The 21,797-nt window shown below is 47.3% G+C and overlaps 1 protein-coding gene across 1 annotated transcript in view; it reads right to left on the bottom strand.

Annotated features, from left to right (window-relative positions):
• Positions 1-420: 420 nt before the first annotated feature.
• The window catches only part of LOC147725208 (GTPase IMAP family member 8-like), a 40,169-nt gene continuing 18,792 nt past the window's right edge, over positions 421-21,797 (bottom strand). The window contains exons 2-4 of the mRNA XM_086918201.1: positions 21,554-21,797; positions 1,658-2,353; positions 421-608 (exon numbers count right to left, since the gene is read on the bottom strand). The exon at positions 21,554-21,797 is cut by the window's right edge and continues 380 nt beyond it. Of these exons, the coding sequence (XP_086774327.1) occupies positions 421-608; positions 1,658-2,353; positions 21,554-21,797 (1,128 nt within the window). The remainder of the gene's footprint in view (positions 609-1,657; positions 2,354-21,553) is intronic.

Here is a 21,797-nt window from a genome sequence, read left to right as displayed (position 1 = left end):
TCTTTTTATGTTTATTTTTCATATTATCCCCTTTAGGGGTTATTGTGAGACCTCCCTTCTTCCTAGCTTTTAACCCCCCTTCCCCTGAGAGGTGGATGGGGATGGGGTGTCCCCCTCCCCTAACTTTTTGCCCCACATAGCTCCTGATTTTCTCATCTTTCTTGTTATCCATACTGCCCCCCTTTTTTGCCTTGATAAACAAAAGGGGTAAAGCTGTAGTGTGATATTTCCCAGAGGAGGGCCCACTGAGGACTCCCCGAAGAACGAGTTTAAACAAAGCTCTTCCTTGTCAAGATTGCACAAAGGTTCAATGGGGAGGTAATAGAAAAGGGGTATTCCTGCTTGAACAGACGCATCACTCAGCCCTCTCCGTGGAGCGGGAGAAAGAGGCCTAGCATCTGACTGCTCTCCCATTTGCGTTCAAGTCTTAGGCGAAGGGTAAATGATGTCAGATTTTGTTACCTTCTGCACTTCGAACATTACAGAGATCATTTCAAGCTTATGGTCAGAACTCTCCAGTAAAGATAGAATGGAACCAAGTATTCTTTCCATGCAGACCAGATATTCAGAGGGCGCATCATGCTTCTCATCTTCATTTCCCACCTTCACTTGATAACAAGGCAAGAAAACATCATGTACATCAAGTGCATCAGGATCAGACTCCACGGAAGTACCAGTCAGATGACTTGAGCTACAGTATAAGAAAGGCAATGAGAGTCTTCTGGGGGAATAGCCTACTATTGGGGGATTCTTCTCCCGGAGTCCAGTCGTAAAATGGCCATCTTTGTCCACTTGGTCATGAGGGACTTCCCACAACTTTGATTGTCCAAGGTTCGCGCTTCGATGGTCCGTGAATACCTGAGACTCTAAGGACCAGCCGCTGCCAGTGCAGGTAACATCAGTGGTGGAGTGGGGGGTTTGACAAATGTGTGACGATGAGGGAACATTATCTTGTGGCCGTCTGTCGTGCCCCCTCCCCGAAACTGCTGGCCTCCCTCCATTCTTACCTGCACGGGCCGCTCCTGCTAAGGACACGCCCTTCCTATGGCATGCTATGACTGAAACTCAACTGAGGCATGTGCTTAGCGTGTGCAGGTGGTGTCAGTCAGCTGAGTCAGTTGTGTTGCAGGAGCAATGGGAGCTGTTGGCATAGAGCAGGGGTGAGGGCAAGGTGAGGACAGAGCAGGTCTTATTGCATATATGGGAGTCCCAAAGCTTTACTTCCAGGGTATTAATGCCCCCCTGGTTGTCCTGAACCTGTAGAGGCCCGTTCTATCCAGACATGCATATTGACACGGAAATGATGACATTCGTTTGTCCTGAATACATGTCTGTCTGGTGTTAACGGTGCCGCTCACAAGTTTAGATTCATGTTGTATTTCCAATGTGGGGGGTGAGCCCTCGGTGTTGCTATTGAGAGGCCTCAGAGCGGATGGTCACTCATTGCTTTTGAAATTAGTTCCGTTCACTGAGGAAAAGAAAGTAGGCGCCGAGTGAGCGGTGAAGAAGTGTGAGCTGGAGACGTTTCAGAGCGAAAATACAAGCGCAGGAGCCGTCGGCCCGTGGCAGGGGCTACATTTCTCTTTCTCCTGTTCACCGCTGTTTCCGGGTTATTTCAATATCTTGTTCCAGGCCGCTGCCAGCGCATCCGACACACCCCTTACCCCCGGCGATAGGAAAGTCTCAAAAGTCCGCCTCTCATCCCTGACCTCTCTCTCCCGTCTCCCGATCGCCTCCTCCGCCCTCTCAAGCATCTCATTCGTGTAGCAGGAGCCCCCGTTGTCCTCCACCATCCTCAGGACCATTGCGATCAGCGCCTCCGCCTGCTGCTCCCTCTCGGCCCCCTGAGCCCGGTTGTTGAAGCCCAGGAAGCGCCCCCCGCAGCCCTCGACCACCGCTCTCAGGCTGGGACGCAAGCCTCGCATGTGCTCTTCTAGGGTGACCCCACACATCTCCAGCTCATCCACCCGTGTGAACAGGACCAGCATGAACCTCGAGGCCTCCTCTCCGAACAGAGCCTGGATCTCCTGGACGACCTCCGCCTCCTCCGGGGTGAAGCAACCGACCTGGAGCACCAGGACGATGGCGTGGGGCCCGGGGGCTGCCACCCCCACACATCTAGCGATCTCTCGGACGATCTCTGAATCTGGAGCCTGGGTGTTGAGCAATCCAGGAGTGTCCACGACAACGACCCTTCGCCTGTCCCTCACACAGGACCCTGCCTCGCATCGACTTGTGACTGAATTTGAAGACAATTTAGAAATAAACTCTCTCCGCCCGAGGATGGTGTTTCCGGTCGCACTTTTCCCGTTTCCCGTCTTCCCGACCAAGACCATTCTGAGCTCACTGGGCCCTGGGAAGAGAAGAGAACACAGGTTACACAACGTCACACTCAGGTCACAGAGGTCACAATCAGGTCACAGAAGTCACACACAAGTCACACTCAGGTCACAGAGGTCACACTCGGGTCACAGAGGTCACTCACAGGTCACACGCAGGTCACAAAAGTCACACTCGGGTCACAGAGGTCACACACAAGTCACACTCAGGTCACACCCAGGTCACAGAGGTCACACATAGATCACACACAGGTCACACTCAGGTCACAGAGGTCACACTCAGGTCACAGAGGTCACACACAAGTCACACTCAGGTCACACCCAGGTCACAGAGGTCACACATAGATCACACACAGGTCACACTCAGGTCACAGAGGTCACACTCGGGTCACAGAGGTCACACATAGATCACACACAGGTCACACTCAGTTCACAGAGGTCACACTCGGGTCACAGAGGTCACACATAGATCACACACAGGTCATACTCAGGTCACAGAGGTCACACACAAGTCAAACCCAGGTCACAGAGGTCATACTCAGGTCACAGAAGTCACACACAGGTCACACTCAGGTCACAGAGGTCACACTCAGGTCACAGAGGTCACACGCAAGTCACACTCAGGTCACAGAGGTCACGCATAGCTCACACACAGATCAGACTCAGGTCGCACAGGCTGCCTATCAGAAGTGCTGACACTAGGAAAGAAGTGCAGGTTCTCATCTCTACTTAATAAAGTGCTGAAGGGTGGGGCTTCTTACACAACGAGACACTTTATTAAATCAACATACATCTTCTCCACCTATCATCAAGCACACATGTCACTGCCCGTTCATGCACAACAATCATTGGCAAACTCAATGCCTCTGTGGCCTATAACCAGGGCACAACTCCTAAAAAAAGAAGTAGCGGAACTAACCTAATCAATCAGTATGCAAGTGGCATCACAGCCTGTGACATCACGGAGCATGACATCACAGCCTGTGACATCACAGCACGTGACATCACAGCATATAACATCACAGGAAGTACATCACAAGAAGTGACCCCAGATCTTAAACCCTCACATATATGTTTAGCAGGTGTATCGTGGGTACATTGGAGCAGATTTTGAGTATACTTGAAAACCCTCCTGAATTAGGCAGAAGTTTCACACTTTTGTGAGCTTCACATAAACCTTTATAAATACTATTTATTTTCTGTAAATACAGGGAAAGACCAACACGTCTGCAGTGCTTACAGTGCACGCATATCTCCTGAACAGAGCCTGAACGAAGTGAAAAGCTGCCTCTCAAGTGAGTATGAAGTGCAAACAAGGTGCAAGCCTTTGTTTCTCCTCTGCTACATTTGCTTCTAGGTGTGAAGCTCCTGACTGCTCCCACCCAGGAGACTCGAACGAAAGGAGGCCTAAAGACCCCTCAGACTCAGCCTTATGTTATAGGCTCAGCAGGAGTCAGAAATAAGAGAGCCCCGTGCCCGCCTGCACATTGTTGCGGATCAAAAGCAGATAACAACGTGCAGGCGCTGCTGAAAGTGTCCCGGTGTTTGGAAATGACACCGAAATGAATTCAGCATCTTTTCCAGTGGGGCCCAAATTCTTGGCAGGGTGGACGGTGTCCCCCCTGTGAAAAAAGTGAGTGGACACCATCTACCCGCGTGTACCCCTGTCTCGTGCCCTGCCTATAACAAACTGTTTCTAGGATGATTTTGGAGTAGTGTGTGCAGTGTGATTCTGCGCACGGACCAGTCTGAGTTTAGTAAAGAACAGAAGCATCACATGGTAGTGTACCGAACCCCAAGGGTTGCGTCACTTTTCAATCATATTGCGGCCACCGCATCCACACTGTAGGTTGAGTAGAGGTACTGAGTTCAAGGCGTACAACGCTCATAGGAGTGAAAGGGCTTAAGCCCCCACCATTCCCCCACTCACCCCATCCCGCCGCGTATCTCAGCCCAGGCTGATGCAGGTTCCAGGACCCACACAGTCAGACCTTGAACTTCTTGGGCTGGCTTATGTTTTGTTAAGACAAAATCCTAATTTAAGACAAAATCATGCCTCATTCACAGGTCAGTGCAAAGACTGCTCGAGAACTGATAGCACACTCCTCATTCATAAGAGAGTGCAAGAACTGCCCGATAACTCTTAGTACACACTTCATACACAAGCCAGTGGAAGGACTGCTCCAGAACTGATAGTACACTCCTCATTCACAGGTGAGTGCAAGGACTGCTCCAGAACTGATAGTACACTCCTCATTCATAAGAGAGCGCAAGGACTGCTCCAGAACTGATAGTACACGCCTCATTCACAAGAGAGCGCAAGGACTGCTCCAGAACTGACTGTACACTCCTCATTCACAAGTGAGTGCAAGGACTGCTCCAGAACTGATAGTACACACCTCATTCATAAGAGAGCACAAGGACTGCTCCAGAACTGATAGTACACGCCTCATTCACAAGTAAGTGCAAGGACTGCTCCAGAACTGATAGTACACTCCTCATTCACAGGTGAGTGCAAGGACTGCTCCAGAACTGATAGTACCGACCTCATTCACAGGTGAGTGCAAGGAGTGCTCCAGAACTGATAGTACACACCTCATTCACAAGAGAGCACAAGGACTGCTCCAGAACTGATAGTACACGCCTCATTCATAAGAGAGCACAAGGACTGCTCCAGAACTGATAGTACACTCCTCATTCACAGGTGAGTGCAAGGAGTGCTCCAGAACTGATAGTACACACCTCATTCATAAGAGAGCACAAGGACTGCTCCAGAACTGATAGTACAGGCCTCATTCACAGGTGAGTGCAAGGACTGCTCCAGAACTGATAGTACACTCCTCATTCACAGGTGAGTGCAAGGACTGCTCCAGAACTGATAGTACCGACCTCATTCACAGGTGAGTGCAAGGACTGCTCCAGAACTGATAGTACACTCCTCATTCATAAGAGAGCGCAAGGACTGCTCCAGAACTGATAGTACACACCTCATTCACAGGTGAGTGCAAGGACTGCTCCAGAACTGATAGGACACTCCTCATTCATAAGAGAGCGCAAGGACTGCTCCAGAACTGATAGTACACGCCTCATTCACAAGAGAGCGCAAGGACTGCTCCAGAACTGACTGTACACTCCTCATTCACAAGTGAGTGCAAGGGCTGCTCCAGAACTGATAGTACACTCCTCATTCATAAGAGAGCACAAGGACTGCTCCAGAACTGATAGTACACACCTCATTCACAAGAGAGCGCAAGGACTGCTCCAGAACTGATAGTACACACCTCATTCACAAGTGAGTGCAAGGACTGCTCCAGAACTGATAGTACACACCTCATTCACAGGTGAGTGCAAGGACTGCTCCAGAACTGATAGATCACGCCTCATTCACAGGTGAGTGCAAGGACTGCTCCAGAACTGATAGATCACGCCTCATTCACAAGTGAGTGCAAGGACTGCTCCAGAACTGATAGATCACACCTCATTCATAAGAGAGCGCAAGGACTGCTCCAGAACTGATAGTACACACCTCATTCACAAGAGAGCGCAAGGACTGCTCCAGAACTGATAGTACACACCTCATTCACAAGTGAGTGCAAGGAGTGCTCCAGAACTGATAGTACACGCCTCATTCACAAGAGAGCGCAAGGACTGCTCCAGAACTGATAGTACAGGCCTCATTCACAAGTGAGTGCAAGGGCTGCTCCAGAACTGATAGTACACTCCTCATTCATAAGAGAGCACAAGGACTGCTCCAGAACTGATAGTACACACCTCATTCACAAGAGAGCGCAAGGACTGCTCCAGAACTGATAGTACACACCTCATTCACAAGTGAGTGCAAGGACTGCTCCAGAACTGATAGTACACACCTCATTCACAAGTAAGTGCAGTTATTGCTCCAGAACTGATAGATCACGCCTCATTCACAAGTGAGTGCAAGGACTGCTCCAGAACTGATAGTACACACCTCATTCATAAGAGAGCGCAAGGACTGCTCCAGAACTGATAGTACACACCTCATTCACAAGAGAGCGCAAGGACTGCTCCAGAACTGATAGTACACACCTCATTCACAAGTGAGTGCAAGGAGTGCTCCAGAACTGATAGTACACGCCTCATTCACAAGAGAGCGCAAGGACTGCTCCAGAACTGATAGTACAGGCCTCATTCACAAGTGAGTGCAAGGGCTGCTCCAGAACTGATAGTACACTCCTCATTCATAAGAGAGCACAAGGACTGCTCCAGAACTGATAGTACACACCTCATTCACAAGTAAGTGCAGTTATTGCTCCAGATCTGATAGATCACGCCTCATTCACAAGTGAGTGCAAGGACTGCTCCAGAACTGATAGTACACTCCTCATTCACAAGAGAGTGCAAGGACTGCTCCAGAACTGATAGTACACTCCTCATTCATAAGAGAGCACAAGGACTGCTCCAGAACTGATAGTACACACCTCATTCACAAGTGAGTGCAAGGAGTGCTCCAGAACTGATAGTACACTCCTCATTCATAAGAGAACACAAGGACTGCTCCAGAACTGATAGTACACACCTCATTCACAAGAGAGCGCAAGGACTGCTCCAGAACTGATAGTACACACCTCATTCACAAGTGAGTGCAAGGAGTGCTCCAGAACTGATAGTACACTCCTCATTCATAAGAGAGCACAAGGACTGCTCGAGAACTGATAGTACACACCTCATTCACAAGAGAGCACAAGGACTGCTCCAGAACTGATAGTACACACCTCATTCACAAGAGAGCGCAAGGACTGCTCCAGAACTGATAGTACACGCCTCATTCACAAGTAAGTGCAGTTATTGCTCCAGATCTGATAGATCACGCCTCATTCACAAGTGAGTGCAATGACTGCTCCAGAACTGATAGTACACGCCTCATTCACAAGTGAGTGCAAGGACTGCTCCAGAACTGATAGTGCACACCTCATTCACAAGAGAGCGCAAGGACTGCTCCAGAACTGATAGTACACACCTCATTCACAAGTGAGTGCAAGGACTGCTCCAGAACTGATAGTACACGCCTCATTCACAAGTAAGTGCAGTTATTGCTCCAGAACTGATAGATCACGCCTCATTCACAAGTGAGTGCAATGACTTCTCCAGAACTGATAGTACAGGCCTCATTCACAAGTGAGTGCAATGACTGCTCCAGAACTGATAGTACACACCTCATTCACAAGTCACTGCAAGGACTGCTCCAGAACTGATAGTACACGCCTCATTCACAAGTAAGTGCAGTTATTGCTCCAGAACTGATAGATCACGCCTCATTCACAAGTGAGTGCAATGACTGCTCCAGAACTGATAGTACACGCCTCATTCACAGGTGAGTGCAAGGACTGCTCTAGAACTGATAGTACACACCTCATTCATAAGAGAGCGCAAGGACTGCTCCAGAACTGATAGTACACACCTCATTCACAAGAGAGCGCAAGGACTGCTCCAGAACTGATAGTACACACCTCATTCACAAGTGAGTGCAAGGACTGCTCCAGAACTGATAGTACACGCCTCATTCACAAGAGAGCGCAAGGACTGCTCTAGAACTGATAGTACACACCTCATTCACAGGTGAGTGCAAGGACTGCTCTAGAACTGATAGAACACTCCTCATTCATAAGAGAGCGCAAGGACTGCTCCAGAACTGATAGTACACACCTCATTCACAAGAGAGCGCAAGGACTGCTCCAGAACTGATAGTACACACCTCATTCACAAGTGAGTGCAAGGACTGCTCCAGAACTGATAGTACACGCCTCATTCACAAGTAAGTGCAGTTATTGCTCCAGAACTGATAGTACACGCCTCATTCACAAGTGAGTGCAATGACTGCTCCAGAACCAATAGTACACGCCTCATTCACAAGTGAGTGCAATGACTGCTCCAGAACTGATAGTACACACCTCATTCACAAGTGAGTGCAAGGAGTGCTCCAGAACTGATAGTACACTCCTCATTCACAAGAGAGCGCAAGGACTGCTCCAGAACTGATAGTACACGCCTCATTCACAAGAGAGCGCAAGGACTGCTCCAGAACTGACTGTACACTCCTCATTCACAAGTGAGTGCAAGGGCTGCTCCAGAACTGAAAGTACACTCCTCATTCACAGGTGAGTGCAAGGACTGCTCCAGAACTGATAGTACACTCCTCATTCACAGGTGAGTGCAAGGACTGCTCCAGAACTGATAGTACACACCTCATTCACAGGTGAGTGCAAGGACTGCTCCAGAACTGATAGTACACTCCTCATTCATAAGAGAGCGCAAGGACTGCTCCAGAACTGATAGTACACGCCTCATTCACAAGAGAGCGCAAGGACTGCTCCAGAACTGACTGTACACTCCTCATTCACAAGTGAGTGCAAGGGCTGCTCCAGAACTGATAGTACACTCCTCATTCATAAGAGAGCACAAGGACTGCTCCAGAACTGATAGTACACACCTCATTCACAAGAGAGCGCAAGGACTGCTCCAGAACTGATAGTACACACCTCATTCACAAGTGAGTGCAAGGAGTGCTCCAGAACTGATAGTACACTCCTCATTCATAAGAGAGCGCAAGGACTGCTCCAGAACTGATAGTACACGCCTCATTCACAAGAGAGCGCAAGGACTGCTCCAGAACTGATAGTACAGGCCTCATTCACAAGTGAGTGCAAGGGCTGCTCCAGAACTGATAGTACACTCCTCATTCATAAGAGAGCACAAGGACTGCTCCAGAACTGATAGTACACACCTCATTCACGAGAGAGCGCAAGGACTGCTCCAGAACTGATAGTACACACCTCATTCACAAGTGAGTGCAAGGAGTGCTCCAGAACTGATAGTACACTCCTCATTCATAAGAGAGCACAAGGACTGCTCCATAACTGATAGTACACACCTCATTCACAAGAGAGCACAAGGACTGCTCCAGAACTGATAGTACAGACCTCATTCACAAGAGAGCGCAAGGACTGCTCCAGAACTGATAGTACACGCCTCATTCACAAGTAAGTGCAGTTATTGCTCCAGATCTGATAGATCACGCCTCATTCACAAGTGAGTGCAATGACTGCTCCAGAACTGATAGTACACGCCTCATTCACAAGTGAGTGCAAGGACTGCTCCAGAACTGATAGTGCACACCTCATTCACAAGAGAGTGCAAGGACTGCTCCAGAACTGATAGTACACACCTCATTCACAAGTGAGTGCAAGGACTGCTCCAGAACTGATAGTACACGCCTCATTCACAAGTAAGTGCAGTTATTGCTCCAGAACTGATAGATCACGCCTCATTCACAAGTGAGTGCAATGACTTCTCCAGAACTGATAGTACAGGCCTCATTCACAAGTGAGTGCAATGACTGCTCCAGAACTGATAGTACACAACTCATTCACAAGTGAGTGCAAGGACTGCTCCAGAACTGATAGTACACGCCTCATTCACAAGTAAGTGCAGTTATTGCTCCAGAACTGATAGATCACGCCTCATTCACAAGTGAGTGCAATGACTGCTCCAGAACTGATAGTACACGCCTCATTCACAGGTGAGTGCAAGGACTGCTCTAGAACTGATAGTACACACCTCATTCATAAGAGAGCGCAAGGACTGCTCCAGAACTGATAGTACACACCTCATTCACAAGAGAGCGCAAGGACTGCTCCAGAACTGATAGTACACACCTCATTCACAAGTGAGTGCAAGGACTGCTCCAGAACTGATAGTACACGCCTCATTCACAAGAGAGCGCAAGGACTGCTCTAGAACTGATAGTACACACCTCATTCACAGGTGAGTGCAAGGACTGCTCTAGAACTGATAGAACACTCCTCATTCATAAGAGAGCGCAAGGACTGCTCCAGAACTGATAGTACACACCTCATTCACAAGAGAGCGCAAGGACTGCTCCAGAACTGATAGTACACACCTCATTCACAAGTGAGTGCAAGGACTGCTCCAGAACTGATAGTACACGCCTCATTCACAAGTAAGTGCAGTTATTGCTCCAGAACTGATAGATCACGCCTCATTCACAAGTGAGTGCAATGACTGCTCCAGAACCAATAGTACACGCCTCATTCACAAGTGAGTGCAATGACTGCTCCAGAACTGATAGTACACACCTCATTCACAAGTGAGTGCAAGGACTGCTCCAGAACTGATAGTACACTCCTCATTCACAAGAGAGCGCAAGGACTGCTCCCGAACTGATAGTACACGCCTCATTCACAGGTGAGTGCAAGGACTGCTCTAGAACTGATAGTACACACCTCATTCATAAGAGAGCGCAAGGACTGCTCCAGAACTGATAGTACACACCTCATTCACAAGAGAGCGCAAGGACTGCTCTAGAACTGATAGTACACACCTCATTCACAGGTGAGTGCAAGGACTGCTCCAGAACTGATAGTACACTCCTCATTCATAAGAGAGCGCAAGAACTGCTCCAGAACTGATAGTACACGCCTCATTCACAAGAGAGCGCAAGGACTGCTCCAGAACTGACTGTACACTCCTCATTCACAAGTGAGTGCAAGGACTGCTCCAGAACTGATAGTACCGACCTCATTCACAAGTGAGTGCAAGAACTGCCCGATAACTCTTAGTACACACTTCATACACAAGCCAGTGGAAGGACTGCTCCAGAACTGATAGTACCGACCTCATTCACAAGTGAGTGCAAGAACTGCCCGATAACTCTTAGTACACACTTCATACACAAGCCAGTGGAAGGACTGCTCTAGAACTGATAGATCACGCCTCATTCACAAGTAAGTGCAAGGACTGCTCCAGAACTGATAGTACATGCCTCATTCACAAGTGAGTGCAGGGACTGCTCCAGAACTGATAGTACACGCCTCATTCACAAGTGAGTGCAAGGACTGCTCCAGAACTGATACTACATGCCTCATTCATGAGAGAGCGCAAGGACTGCTCCAGAACTGATAGTACACGCCTCATTCATGAGAGAGCGCAAGGACTGCTCCAGAACTGATAGTACACGCCTCATTCACAGGTGAGTGCAAGGACTGCTCCAGAACTGATAGTACACACCTCATTCACAAGTGAGTGCAAGGACTGCTCCAGAACTGATAGTACACACCTCATTCACAAGTGAGTGCAAGGACTGCTCCAGAACTGATAGTACACACCTCATTCACAAGTGAGTGCAAGGACCGCTCCAGAACTGATACTACATGCCTCATTCATGAGAGAGCGCAAGGACTGCTCCAGAACTGATAGTACACGCCTCATTCATGAGAGAGCGCAAGGACTGCTCCAGAACTGATAGTACACACCTCATTCACAAGTGAGTGCAAGGACTGCTCCAGAACTGATAGTACACTCCTCATTCATAAGAGAGCGCAAGGACTGCTCCAGAACTGATAGTACACACCTCATTCACAAGAGAGCGCAAGGACTGCTCCAGAACTGATAGTACACACCTCATTCACAAGTGAGTGCAAGGACTGCTCCAGAACTGATAGTACACGCCTCATTCACAAGTAAGTGCAGTTATTGCTCCAGATCTGATAGACCACGCCTCATTCACAAGTGAGTGCAAGGTTAGCTCCAGATCTGACAGTACACGCCTCATTCACAAGTGAGTGCAATGACTGCTCCAGAACTGATAGTACACGCCTCATTCACAAGTAAGTGCAGTTATTGCTCCAGATCTGATAGATCACGCCTCATTCACAAGTGAATGCAAGGTTAGCTCCAGATCTGACAGTACACACCTCATTCCAGGTCACTGCAAGGACTGCTCCAGAACTGATAGTACACACCTCATTCACAAGAGAGCGCAAGGACTGCTCCAGAACTGATAGTACACACCTCATTCACAAGTGAGTGCAAGGACTGCTCCAGAACTGATAGTACACGCCTCATTCACAAGTAAGTGCAGTTATTGCTCCAGATCTGATAGATCACGCCTCATTCACAAGTGAATGCAAGGTTAGCTCCAGATCTGACAGTACACGCCTCATTCACAAGTGAGTGCAATGACTGCTCCAGAACTGATAGTACACGCCTCATTCACAAGTGAGTGCAATGACTGCTCCAGAACTGATAGTACACACCTCATTCACAAGTGAGTGCAAGGACTGCTCCAGAACTGATAGTGCACACCTCATTCACAAGAGAGCGCAAGGACTGCTCCAGAACTGATAGTACACACCTCATTCACAAGAGAGCACAAGGACTGCTCCAGAACTGATAGTACACTCCTCATTCATAAGAGAGCGCAAGGACTGCTCCAGAACTGATAGTACACACCTCATTCACAAGAGAGCGCAAGGACTGCTCCAGAACTGATAGTACACACCTCATTCACAAGAGAGCGCAAGGACTGCTCCAGAACTGATAGTTCACACCTCATTCACAAGTGAGTGCAAGGACTGCTCCAGAACTGATAGTACACGCCTCATTCACAAGTAAGTGCAGTTATTGCTCCAGAACTGATAGATCACGCCTCATTCACAAGTGAGTGCAATGACTGCTCCAGAACTGATAGTACACGCCTCATTCACAAGTGAGTGCAATGACTGCTCCAGAACTGATAGTACACACCTCATTCACAAGTGAGTGCAAGGACTGCTCCAGAACTGATAGTACACTCCTCATTCACAAGAGAGCGCAAGGACAGCTCCCGAACTGATAGTACACGCCTCATTCACAGGTGAGTGCAAGGACTGCTCTAGAACTGATAGTACACACCTCATTCATAAGAGAGCGCAAGGACTGCTCCAGAACTGATAGTACACACCTCATTCACAAGAGAGCGCAAGGACTGCTCTAGAACTGATAGTACACACCTCATTCACAGGTGAGTGCAAGGACTGCTCCAGAACTGATAGTACACTCCTCATTCATAAGAGAGCGCAAGGACTGCTCCAGAACTGATAGTACACGCCTCATTCACAAGAGAGCGCAAGGACTGCTCCAGAACTGACTGTACACTCCTCATTCACAAGTGAGTGCAAGGACTGCTCCAGAACTGATAGTACCGACCTCATTCACAAGTGAGTGCAAGAACTGCCCGATAACTCTTAGTACACACTTCATACACAAGCCAGTGGAAGGACTGCTCCAGAACTGATAGTACAGGCCTCATTCACAAGTGAGTGCAAGGATTGCTCTAGAACTGATAGATCACGCCTCATTCACAAGTAAGTGCAAGGACCGCTCCAGAACTGATAGTACATGCCTCATTCACAAGTAAGTGCAAGGACCGCTCCAGAACTGATAGTACACACCTCATTCACAAGTGAGTGCAAGGACTGCTCCAGAACTGATAGTACGCTCCTCATTCATAAGAGAGCGCAAGGACTGCTCCAGAACTGATAGTACACACCTCATTCACAAGTAAGTGCAGTTATTGCTCCAGAACTGATAGATCACGCCTCATTCACAAGAGAGCGCAAGGACTGCTCCAGAACTGATAGTACACACCTCATTCACAAGTAAGTGCAGTTATTGCTCCAGAACTGATAGATCACGCCTCATTCACAAGAGAGCGCAAGGACTGCTCCAGAACTGATAGTACACACCTCATTCACAAGAGAGCGCAAGGACTGCTCCAGAACTGATAGTACACTCCTCATTCATAAGAGAGCGCAAGGACTGCTCCAGAACTGATAGTACACACCTCATTCACAAGAGAGCGCAAGGACTGCTCCAGAACTGATAGTACACACCTCATTCACAAGTGAGTGCAAGGACTGCTCCAGAACTGATAGTACACGCCTCATTCACAAGTGAGAGCAATGGCTGCTCCAGAACTGATAGTACATGCCTCATACAAAGAGATCCTAGAAGATGCAAAGTGGCCATGAGATGAGGAGATTTGGGCAGACCTAATCCATGCGGCTAAAGCCAAGGATCAGGCCGGATTTTGGAATTTGATGGCCAAAGATAATAGGTCAGAGAGAACGCAACGAGACTTATTCCTTGACGAGAATACATGGGTGGACCATTTTTCTGCACTCTATTCTGAATCTGATGGTAATACCTTTGTCTTAACAGAGGATATGAATAATATTGCAAAGGCAGCTAAATTTAATTTTAGATTAAATGAAACAATTTTAATATTGGAATCAATTAAATCTGGTAAAGCACCAGGACCGGATAAAATTCAGGGTAATCTCATAAAGCATGATTTGAGTATTTGGGGTCCCTATATTAACCAACTCTGCAATGCGATAGCAAATTTTGAACCAATACCAAACACGTGGAAGGGGCGGAAATAGTCACAATTTTCAAAAAGGGAAATAGATATGATCCGGTGAATTACCGTCCCATTAGTCTGATCGATATTCCACAGAAATTATGGGCCAGGCATTTACTATCTCGGCTATCGGCCTGGATTGAAGAGGTTGATCTACTCTCAAAACATCAAGCTGGGTTTAGAAAGAAGACTAGTACCATCAACCAAGTCTTCAGATTTCTGTGTCTTTGCTGGAAATATATAACCCTTAGGCAAGGTAGCCTATATATTGCCTTTATTGACTTGAGGGCTGCGTTCAACCTGGTACCTAGGAGCCGCGTTTGGGGCTACCTGAAAGACTAAGGGGTACCAATCGAATTGCTTGTACAGATAATTAGGCTACATGAGGGAAAATACGCTAAAGTGAGATGGGGGCCGAGGGGAGAACTTACCAGGGAAATACCGGGGAAACGGGGTGCACGCCAAGGTTGTGTGTTGGCGCCCACCTTGTTCACATTGTATGTAAATGACATTCCTTGTTTCCTGGAAGGTTGTAAAAACGAGTCCCCTAAGCTGGCAGGGGAAGCGATACCTGCATTACTTTTTGCAGATGATACCATCTTAATCTCCCAAACCCCCAGTGGCCTTCAAAGCTTGTTGAATTCCGTCCACTTGTATTGTACTAATAAGGGACTTGAAATTAATACCAGCAAAACTAAATATATGTCTATTAATCCACATAAATCTTTTAAAAAGAATCTAGAGTTAAATTGCCAAAGACAAGTATACGTACACAGTTTCAACTATTCAGGCATTACACTGGACTCGAAATTGACCTGGAAGCTGCAATTGGAAAAAAAACAGACTAGTTCTGCTCCAAAATTGTTCCCCCATTACAAAGAATCATGGAGGGAGTACCTCTAAGGCGGTTTCTCCTGCCATTGAGGTCTTTAAATTCAAGGCTCAATCAGCTGCCTTGTATGGAAGAGAACTTTGGGGACCTTATTGTAAACGCAACTTTGAAGTTGGAGAAAATAAATTCATTCGCAATTCCTGTCTTTACCCAATAGGACCCCGTTGCTTCCGGTAACACTTGACCTTAATTTAAAACATACTGACAATCTTGCTGTATTACGCCCTCTTTTATTTTGGGTAAGAATTTGGTCAACTGCGGAGCTTGTATATTACAAAAAAGGTTTGCAGGAGATAATGTGTATCGGTCTTTTAAAGGCCATCCCGTGGCTCCAACACGTGTCAACCTGGATCAAAAAGATAGGATTATCAAATTACTGGGAGGAGCCCTTAGATCTGACTATGTTTGTAAAGTCATCCTTTTGGACCTATACGAGCAGTAATCTTCTGCATGATTCCAGTCTAGGATCCTTAACTACATCGTTTCTCTTGTTTAAAGACATGGCCCAGTTTGAACCCCTTCTGGACAAGGTACGTCCACAAATTGCCAAATCTCTGTACCTGAAATTTAGATATGGGGTTTTACAAACAAATAATAATAAATCCAAATGGGGTAGTAATCGCAATCATAAAGACTATGATAAATGTACTTTTTGAAAAAACTTGACTGAGGTCAAGGAAGATGATGCACATGTATTTTTCTTTTGTCCCTTATACGACACTCCAAGAAAAAGATGGATTAAACCCCTCTGCATTACTTTAACCCCTTTCATGCTCATGACAAGGTCAGCTCGTCATGAGGCACGGTTGAGCTATGCTTATGAGGAGCTGACCTTGTCATGAAACTATAGTATTCAAGCATTTTCAGCACAGGAGGGGAAAACCCCTAGCAGCCAAGGTGTTAAAACTCAGGGGCATATTACCAAGCAATAGCGATAATTATCGCTATTGCTTGGTTAGAGACAAAAATTTACCGCTGAGCTGCAGCGATTTTTATCGCAGATAAACCTTGGTATTACCAAGGTTTATCGCAAATGCGATAAAAATCGGCCGCAATGCATGAATATCGCTGAAAAGTCAGCGATATTCATGCATTACCGAGCTAATGCTCTTAGCCATGTTATCCACCTCCCATTGGATAACATGGCTAAGAACTGCTCAGGGGCAGGTGTTAGCTTTTGGAGATCTTCGCGCTTAGCACGAATATCTCCAAAAGTTGGTATTAGGAGATCGCGATGTTAGCGACTCTTTCCAGTCGCTAACATCTTGGCACGCCCCCTTTGCATGTCATTAGTGATAAATATCACTGACATGCAAAGCGGGGCCCAAGATGGTCGCTATCTCCTACTAGCTGTCGCTAACTGGTGTTAGCGACAGCTAGGTAATAGGGAGATAATTTTATCTCCGCTTTCTTGGCTTTTAAAGCCAAAAAAGCGGAGATAAACCCCCTTGATAATATGCCCCTAAGGCATTACAGAGAGGCAGAGCGTCTATTAAGGTCTGATACCACGCAATTGGTGGGTTTTTGTGTATCTAGATTTTTGTATAATGTGATGTTCATTAGAACTAAAAATGGTTTGAAACTGTAAAAACTGTTGCATAGAACTCTAGCAAATAACTGACATATTTAGTTTTTACATTTTATCATTGTTAAAATATAACCCAGTGATGAATTTCTCAACCACTCAACCCTTGTGGAGCAATGAGACATTGTATGTTAATGGCAAATAGTAATTTTGAGGAGTGCGACTGGAAGATTTTATATATAATTTTTAATGAGGTGTTTTTAACTGTTAAAATATTTTTATTATATTTATTGTAATTATGAATTAATTGATTTTAACTGTGATTTTGGGACGGTTCCGGGTAATTGTGACGCAACCATTGTGACAAAAATAAGCTATCGTTAAGTATAGGATGGAAATGTGTTACTCTTTTTATGTGCTTTTAAGGGCTAATATGACCGAAATAAAGTTATAATAATAATAATAATAATAATAATAATGATAATAATAATAGTATATGGCTTGTGAGGCCCCTAGGGCATTACTGTATATTGTGCAACTTATCGTATGCTAATGAAGTAACTTGTATTGTACTTTTACCTCTGACCTCAAAAAGAGTGCAGAGGGGTTGTGTTTAGAATAAATACATATATATTTGATATATACCTTGTGTGGTGTGCTTACATTTGTTATTCAAGGGATTATAATTGGTAAAACAGCTGGCTTCACATGCTCTCTGAAGTTTTAGCCTAAGACTGCTGGTCCATGCTACCACTAGGGTAGCTGGTCTATAAGGTTGACTTTACAACCACCAACAATAAGGGTCGATTAGACTGGTGCTAGGTGCCCACTAGAACTAGTGGACATCATATGCCAGGCTAACTTCTCACACTCACCACTTGGTGGGGAGTCAGGGCTCATCTGGAGCAACCAGAAAGCCCAAGAAACCGAAAAGTTACTTTCATGGGGACCCACCAGTCGACGGACCAGGGATCGCGAAGGAGCCTCAAGCAGAAATGCTAGAAGCGGGCCCACGGAACACTCGTGGAGTGTAGGCCCACAATCTTCGGTGCAGATGGTGCTCGGTGCTTGAACTACAAGTATCCCAACATACAACTTCAGGAAAGCACAGGAAGTTGATGCACTTGCAAATGTGTATGGTGTACGGGAGTTCCGGTTCCACATCACTCGTGTGGGCGACTGGTCTCAGATTTGCTGGGATCTTGTGTCGGCCTCTGAGAAGTCTGGAAGTCTGTATCCTGAGTCACAAATCCATCGGGATCTGGCGGGAGCCTTGGAAATGCAGACCAGCAAGATGCTTCTTTGGTGCCTGTTTGAACAGAGGAGTCACTCCTTGACCCCAAGGGACATTCTTCCGCCTTCAAGTTGTGTAGAATGTCGAAGTTCCAGGATATATGTTGCAGAGTTTTGTCCAGATGTAATCTGAAGTCCTAAGGACTGGGGTCCCATACTTATACTAAGTTAGGGGGTTTGACATACTCTGGGGACCCACCTATGGGAGGGTCTGCGGAGTGGGATGGTTACATCCATTCCCTTTGTCCAGTTTCGCACCAGAGCAGGGACTGAGTGTCTCTGCAACTGGTTTGAACTGGGGTATGCACAGGGACACCAAGTGTGCCCCCAGCACTGTCTGAAAAGCATTCTCTGAATGCACCCACCCATCCCCAATACAACAAAGCCAGCTTGGGAGGGGGTTACACCTCCCTGTGATAGGAAACCTATGGTACAGGCCTCTCCTGACGGAGTTTCAGACAGCAGCAGGAGTTCAGACCTGTGTCTGTGGCTGTGGCATCCATTTTTTGATGCCAGGGTTCTTTTAAACTATTACCGGTTAGACCAGTGTGTATATGCCTCTCCCTCTAGAAGGGTGGAATTCTACCCCCGCTGCCAGGACTGGCGGGAAGGGTAGGATTCCAAAGTGTTTGACACCAAACACGACATGTTTCCATGCAGACGTTCCAAAGTTAGCATTTACAGCGAGGTTATAATGCACTTACGTGTATGTGGTCTGGCTGCATCACAGAACAGCCGCAGAGAATAGATTCCAAAAGCTGCAGAGGGGACCAACTCATGCATGGGCACCCTCTCACACAAAACCAAGCACCCTGCCTTCAGGATTTATAAAGTCTGCCATAGGAGTGACTGATAGGTTTATATGTGTCAGTGATTAAAGGTAGATGTAGATAACCTATATCTTAGTAAGGGGTACATGCACCACCTTACCCAGGCTGCAGTAGCAGTCCTGTGGTGCTATTTTGGAAGGCTTCACAGGGGTGGCATAATACATGCTTCAGCCCCTGGTGGCCTCTGGGGTACCTAGGCCCTTACCATATACAGGGACTCACAAGGGTAACCCGATAACCATCTGGTATGTACCTAAAGTACATGCTATCAATTTAAAGAGGAAGCAGCTAGGCTGGGGTCCTGGATAGCAGGGCCCCAGCCAGTCTAAAGTCGAAAAACAGTGAAACACGAGCAAAAAAGTGGGGGTGACCATAGGAAGCAGATCCTACTCTCCTACAAGCTGCTCCTCGGTGACTTAGTTCCAGTTTCTTCATGGAGGGCTTCGGACAGATTTAGCCAATGTGGGTTTGTTGACGAGGAAGTGTACGCAGTAGTGGTCTTTTCATGGGGTTTGTGTGGTGGGGCTGAAGTCGATGTTGTTCCCACCTGCAAATATGTGGTCGAGGGTGTGTCCTGCCTTGTGGGTAGGCGTGGTGATGTGCTGTTTCAGTCCGATGTTGGCGAGGTTGTCCAGGAGGGTGGTGGACGTGGGGTCGCTGGGGTTGTCTTGGTGGAAGTTGAGGTTTCCGATAAATGTGTAGTCCATGGAGGCGATTGCTGTTGGTTGCAATCAGATCAGCGATGGAATTGCCAATAGAAGCCCCGGGTTCCAGTGGGTTCCAGGGGGCTCTGTATGTGAGGGTTCCGCGAAGTGTGGTTCTCGGGCTGGTCAGGATCTGGAAGTGATGTGGTACGGTGATGGAGAAGGAGTCACTCGTGGTGGAGGTGAAGAGCTCTTGTGTGCGATGGCAAGTCCTCCTCCTGGGCAGTTGGGGTGGTCCTTCTTCTGGATCTTGTACCCGTCGGGGATGACGGTGGTGATGTCAGGGGCGGAGGAGACGTTGGTCCAGGTTTCTGTGAAGAAGGCGACATCTGGCGAGAGGGTGTCGACGAGGTCTCAGATCTTCCTGGCGTGTCTGTGCAGGGCAGCACATGTTGAAGAGGATGTACTTCAGGGTTTCGGTGGTGTTGGCATCCGGCGTGGGGGTGATGTCCGTGGGGGTGCAGAGGGTGGTGAAGATCTGGTGGCAGTGATGGCAGGAGAACTGGCAGTGGGTGGTGTTCGGCGTGGGCAGCTGGCAGTTGTTGGTCATTTCGGGGTTCAGTGCGTGGAGGGCAGCACTGTCATAGCGGTGGGTGGTCGGAGATCCAGCATTCCTAGAGATGGGCACGGTCCGGTCATGGACGGGCACATACAGGCTTGCCTTTGGGCCCGCTATCATTAAATAGGGAAGGGGGAGGGAAGCGCAGCTGGGAGGTGGAAGCGGGAACCGGCAGGGGAGTGGGCCAGCGGGGACAGCAGCAGCGGGAAGGGCGGCAAAATACGTGCACAACAATGGCAAAGGTACCAAGCAGTTAAAGTAACAGGCAAATACAACAGAGTACATAAGAATACTAAGGCAGAAGACAATATACAGGCACAACACAGGCCTGGGACACCTACCACAACAAGGAGAGCGGGGTCAGCGGAAGCGGCACAGCTGTGGAGCTGCTGGGGAAGAGAGGAGGTCTCTGACCATAATTTTTTTTAAATGTTGTTTTATTTTTAGCACACATTTCCCAATTGGTATAATTTGGCCCTGAATAGTAGATGATAATTTGTCCTGAAGTTTGTGGTACTCATTTAATCAACACTGGAAGAATGAATGGCTGAGAAGAGCTGCAGGGATTTGAAACTGTGACCATGAAGCCAAACAGAGATCCCTGGAGTGGATTCATTAGTCCACGGAACGACTGGACAGTTTGTCTGCAATGTCACCAGGGTCTCCTTCATGTTTCCTAGATGGTTCCTCTGATGACTGATGCGTCATAAATGATTAAAGATCTCATTTTAAAGAAACTAGAAAGTCCTGTTGTACATAAGCTCTTTGGCACCGTGGACAGCATGTTTTTCAAACTCCCCTCCCCGCCATATGCAGGAATAAACATTAATTCATTATCTGACATAGGTAAGTATGGTTTCAAAACATAAAATGATTAAAAGGAAGATAATTCATTCCATCTCAAGATGCACATCAAACCCCCTCTCTCATCACCTCAATGGTGGCTCAGTGAGCTGAAGGAATCAGTAATTCCAGTGATAGAAATCATGAGGCAACCCAAGTTCATCAAGGCTTTTTCTGTCCATCCCAAGCTCACAGACAGATAACTTTCTTTCATAGAACTGGTTTGTGCAAAATGAAATAAATAAATAAGCTCATGCACCCATGCTTTTTCTAGGAAAGAATCCTGAGTTTGTTTGCAGGAGTTGCCTAGAGTTGCTGTTGTCTCCTTACCTTCCTGGTGCCTGTAAAAGCTTCCTCCATTCTCTGCTTTCAAGCGCTCTATTTCTGCCACCAGTTCTCGGCGCTCTTTCCTCAGTCCTCCTCCAGTGGCTGTGTTCTCTACAGCACAGTAATGATGCTTACAATATCCAATGAACTCTTTAAGTTTCCAATCATGTTTTGCTACAAATGCTTCTATTGGCTCATTTCCCAAGTCCTCTTTTCGAGTGAACACCACCATCATGTGCTTTGCTGC

This window comes from Lissotriton vulgaris, chromosome 4_1 (genome assembly GCF_964263255.1).
Source record: "Lissotriton vulgaris chromosome 4_1, aLisVul1.2, whole genome shotgun sequence".
NCBI lineage: Eukaryota > Metazoa > Chordata > Amphibia > Caudata > Salamandridae > Lissotriton > Lissotriton vulgaris.
Note: the sequence above shows the minus strand (reverse complement) of the source record. Positions and strands in the feature narration are given on the sequence as shown.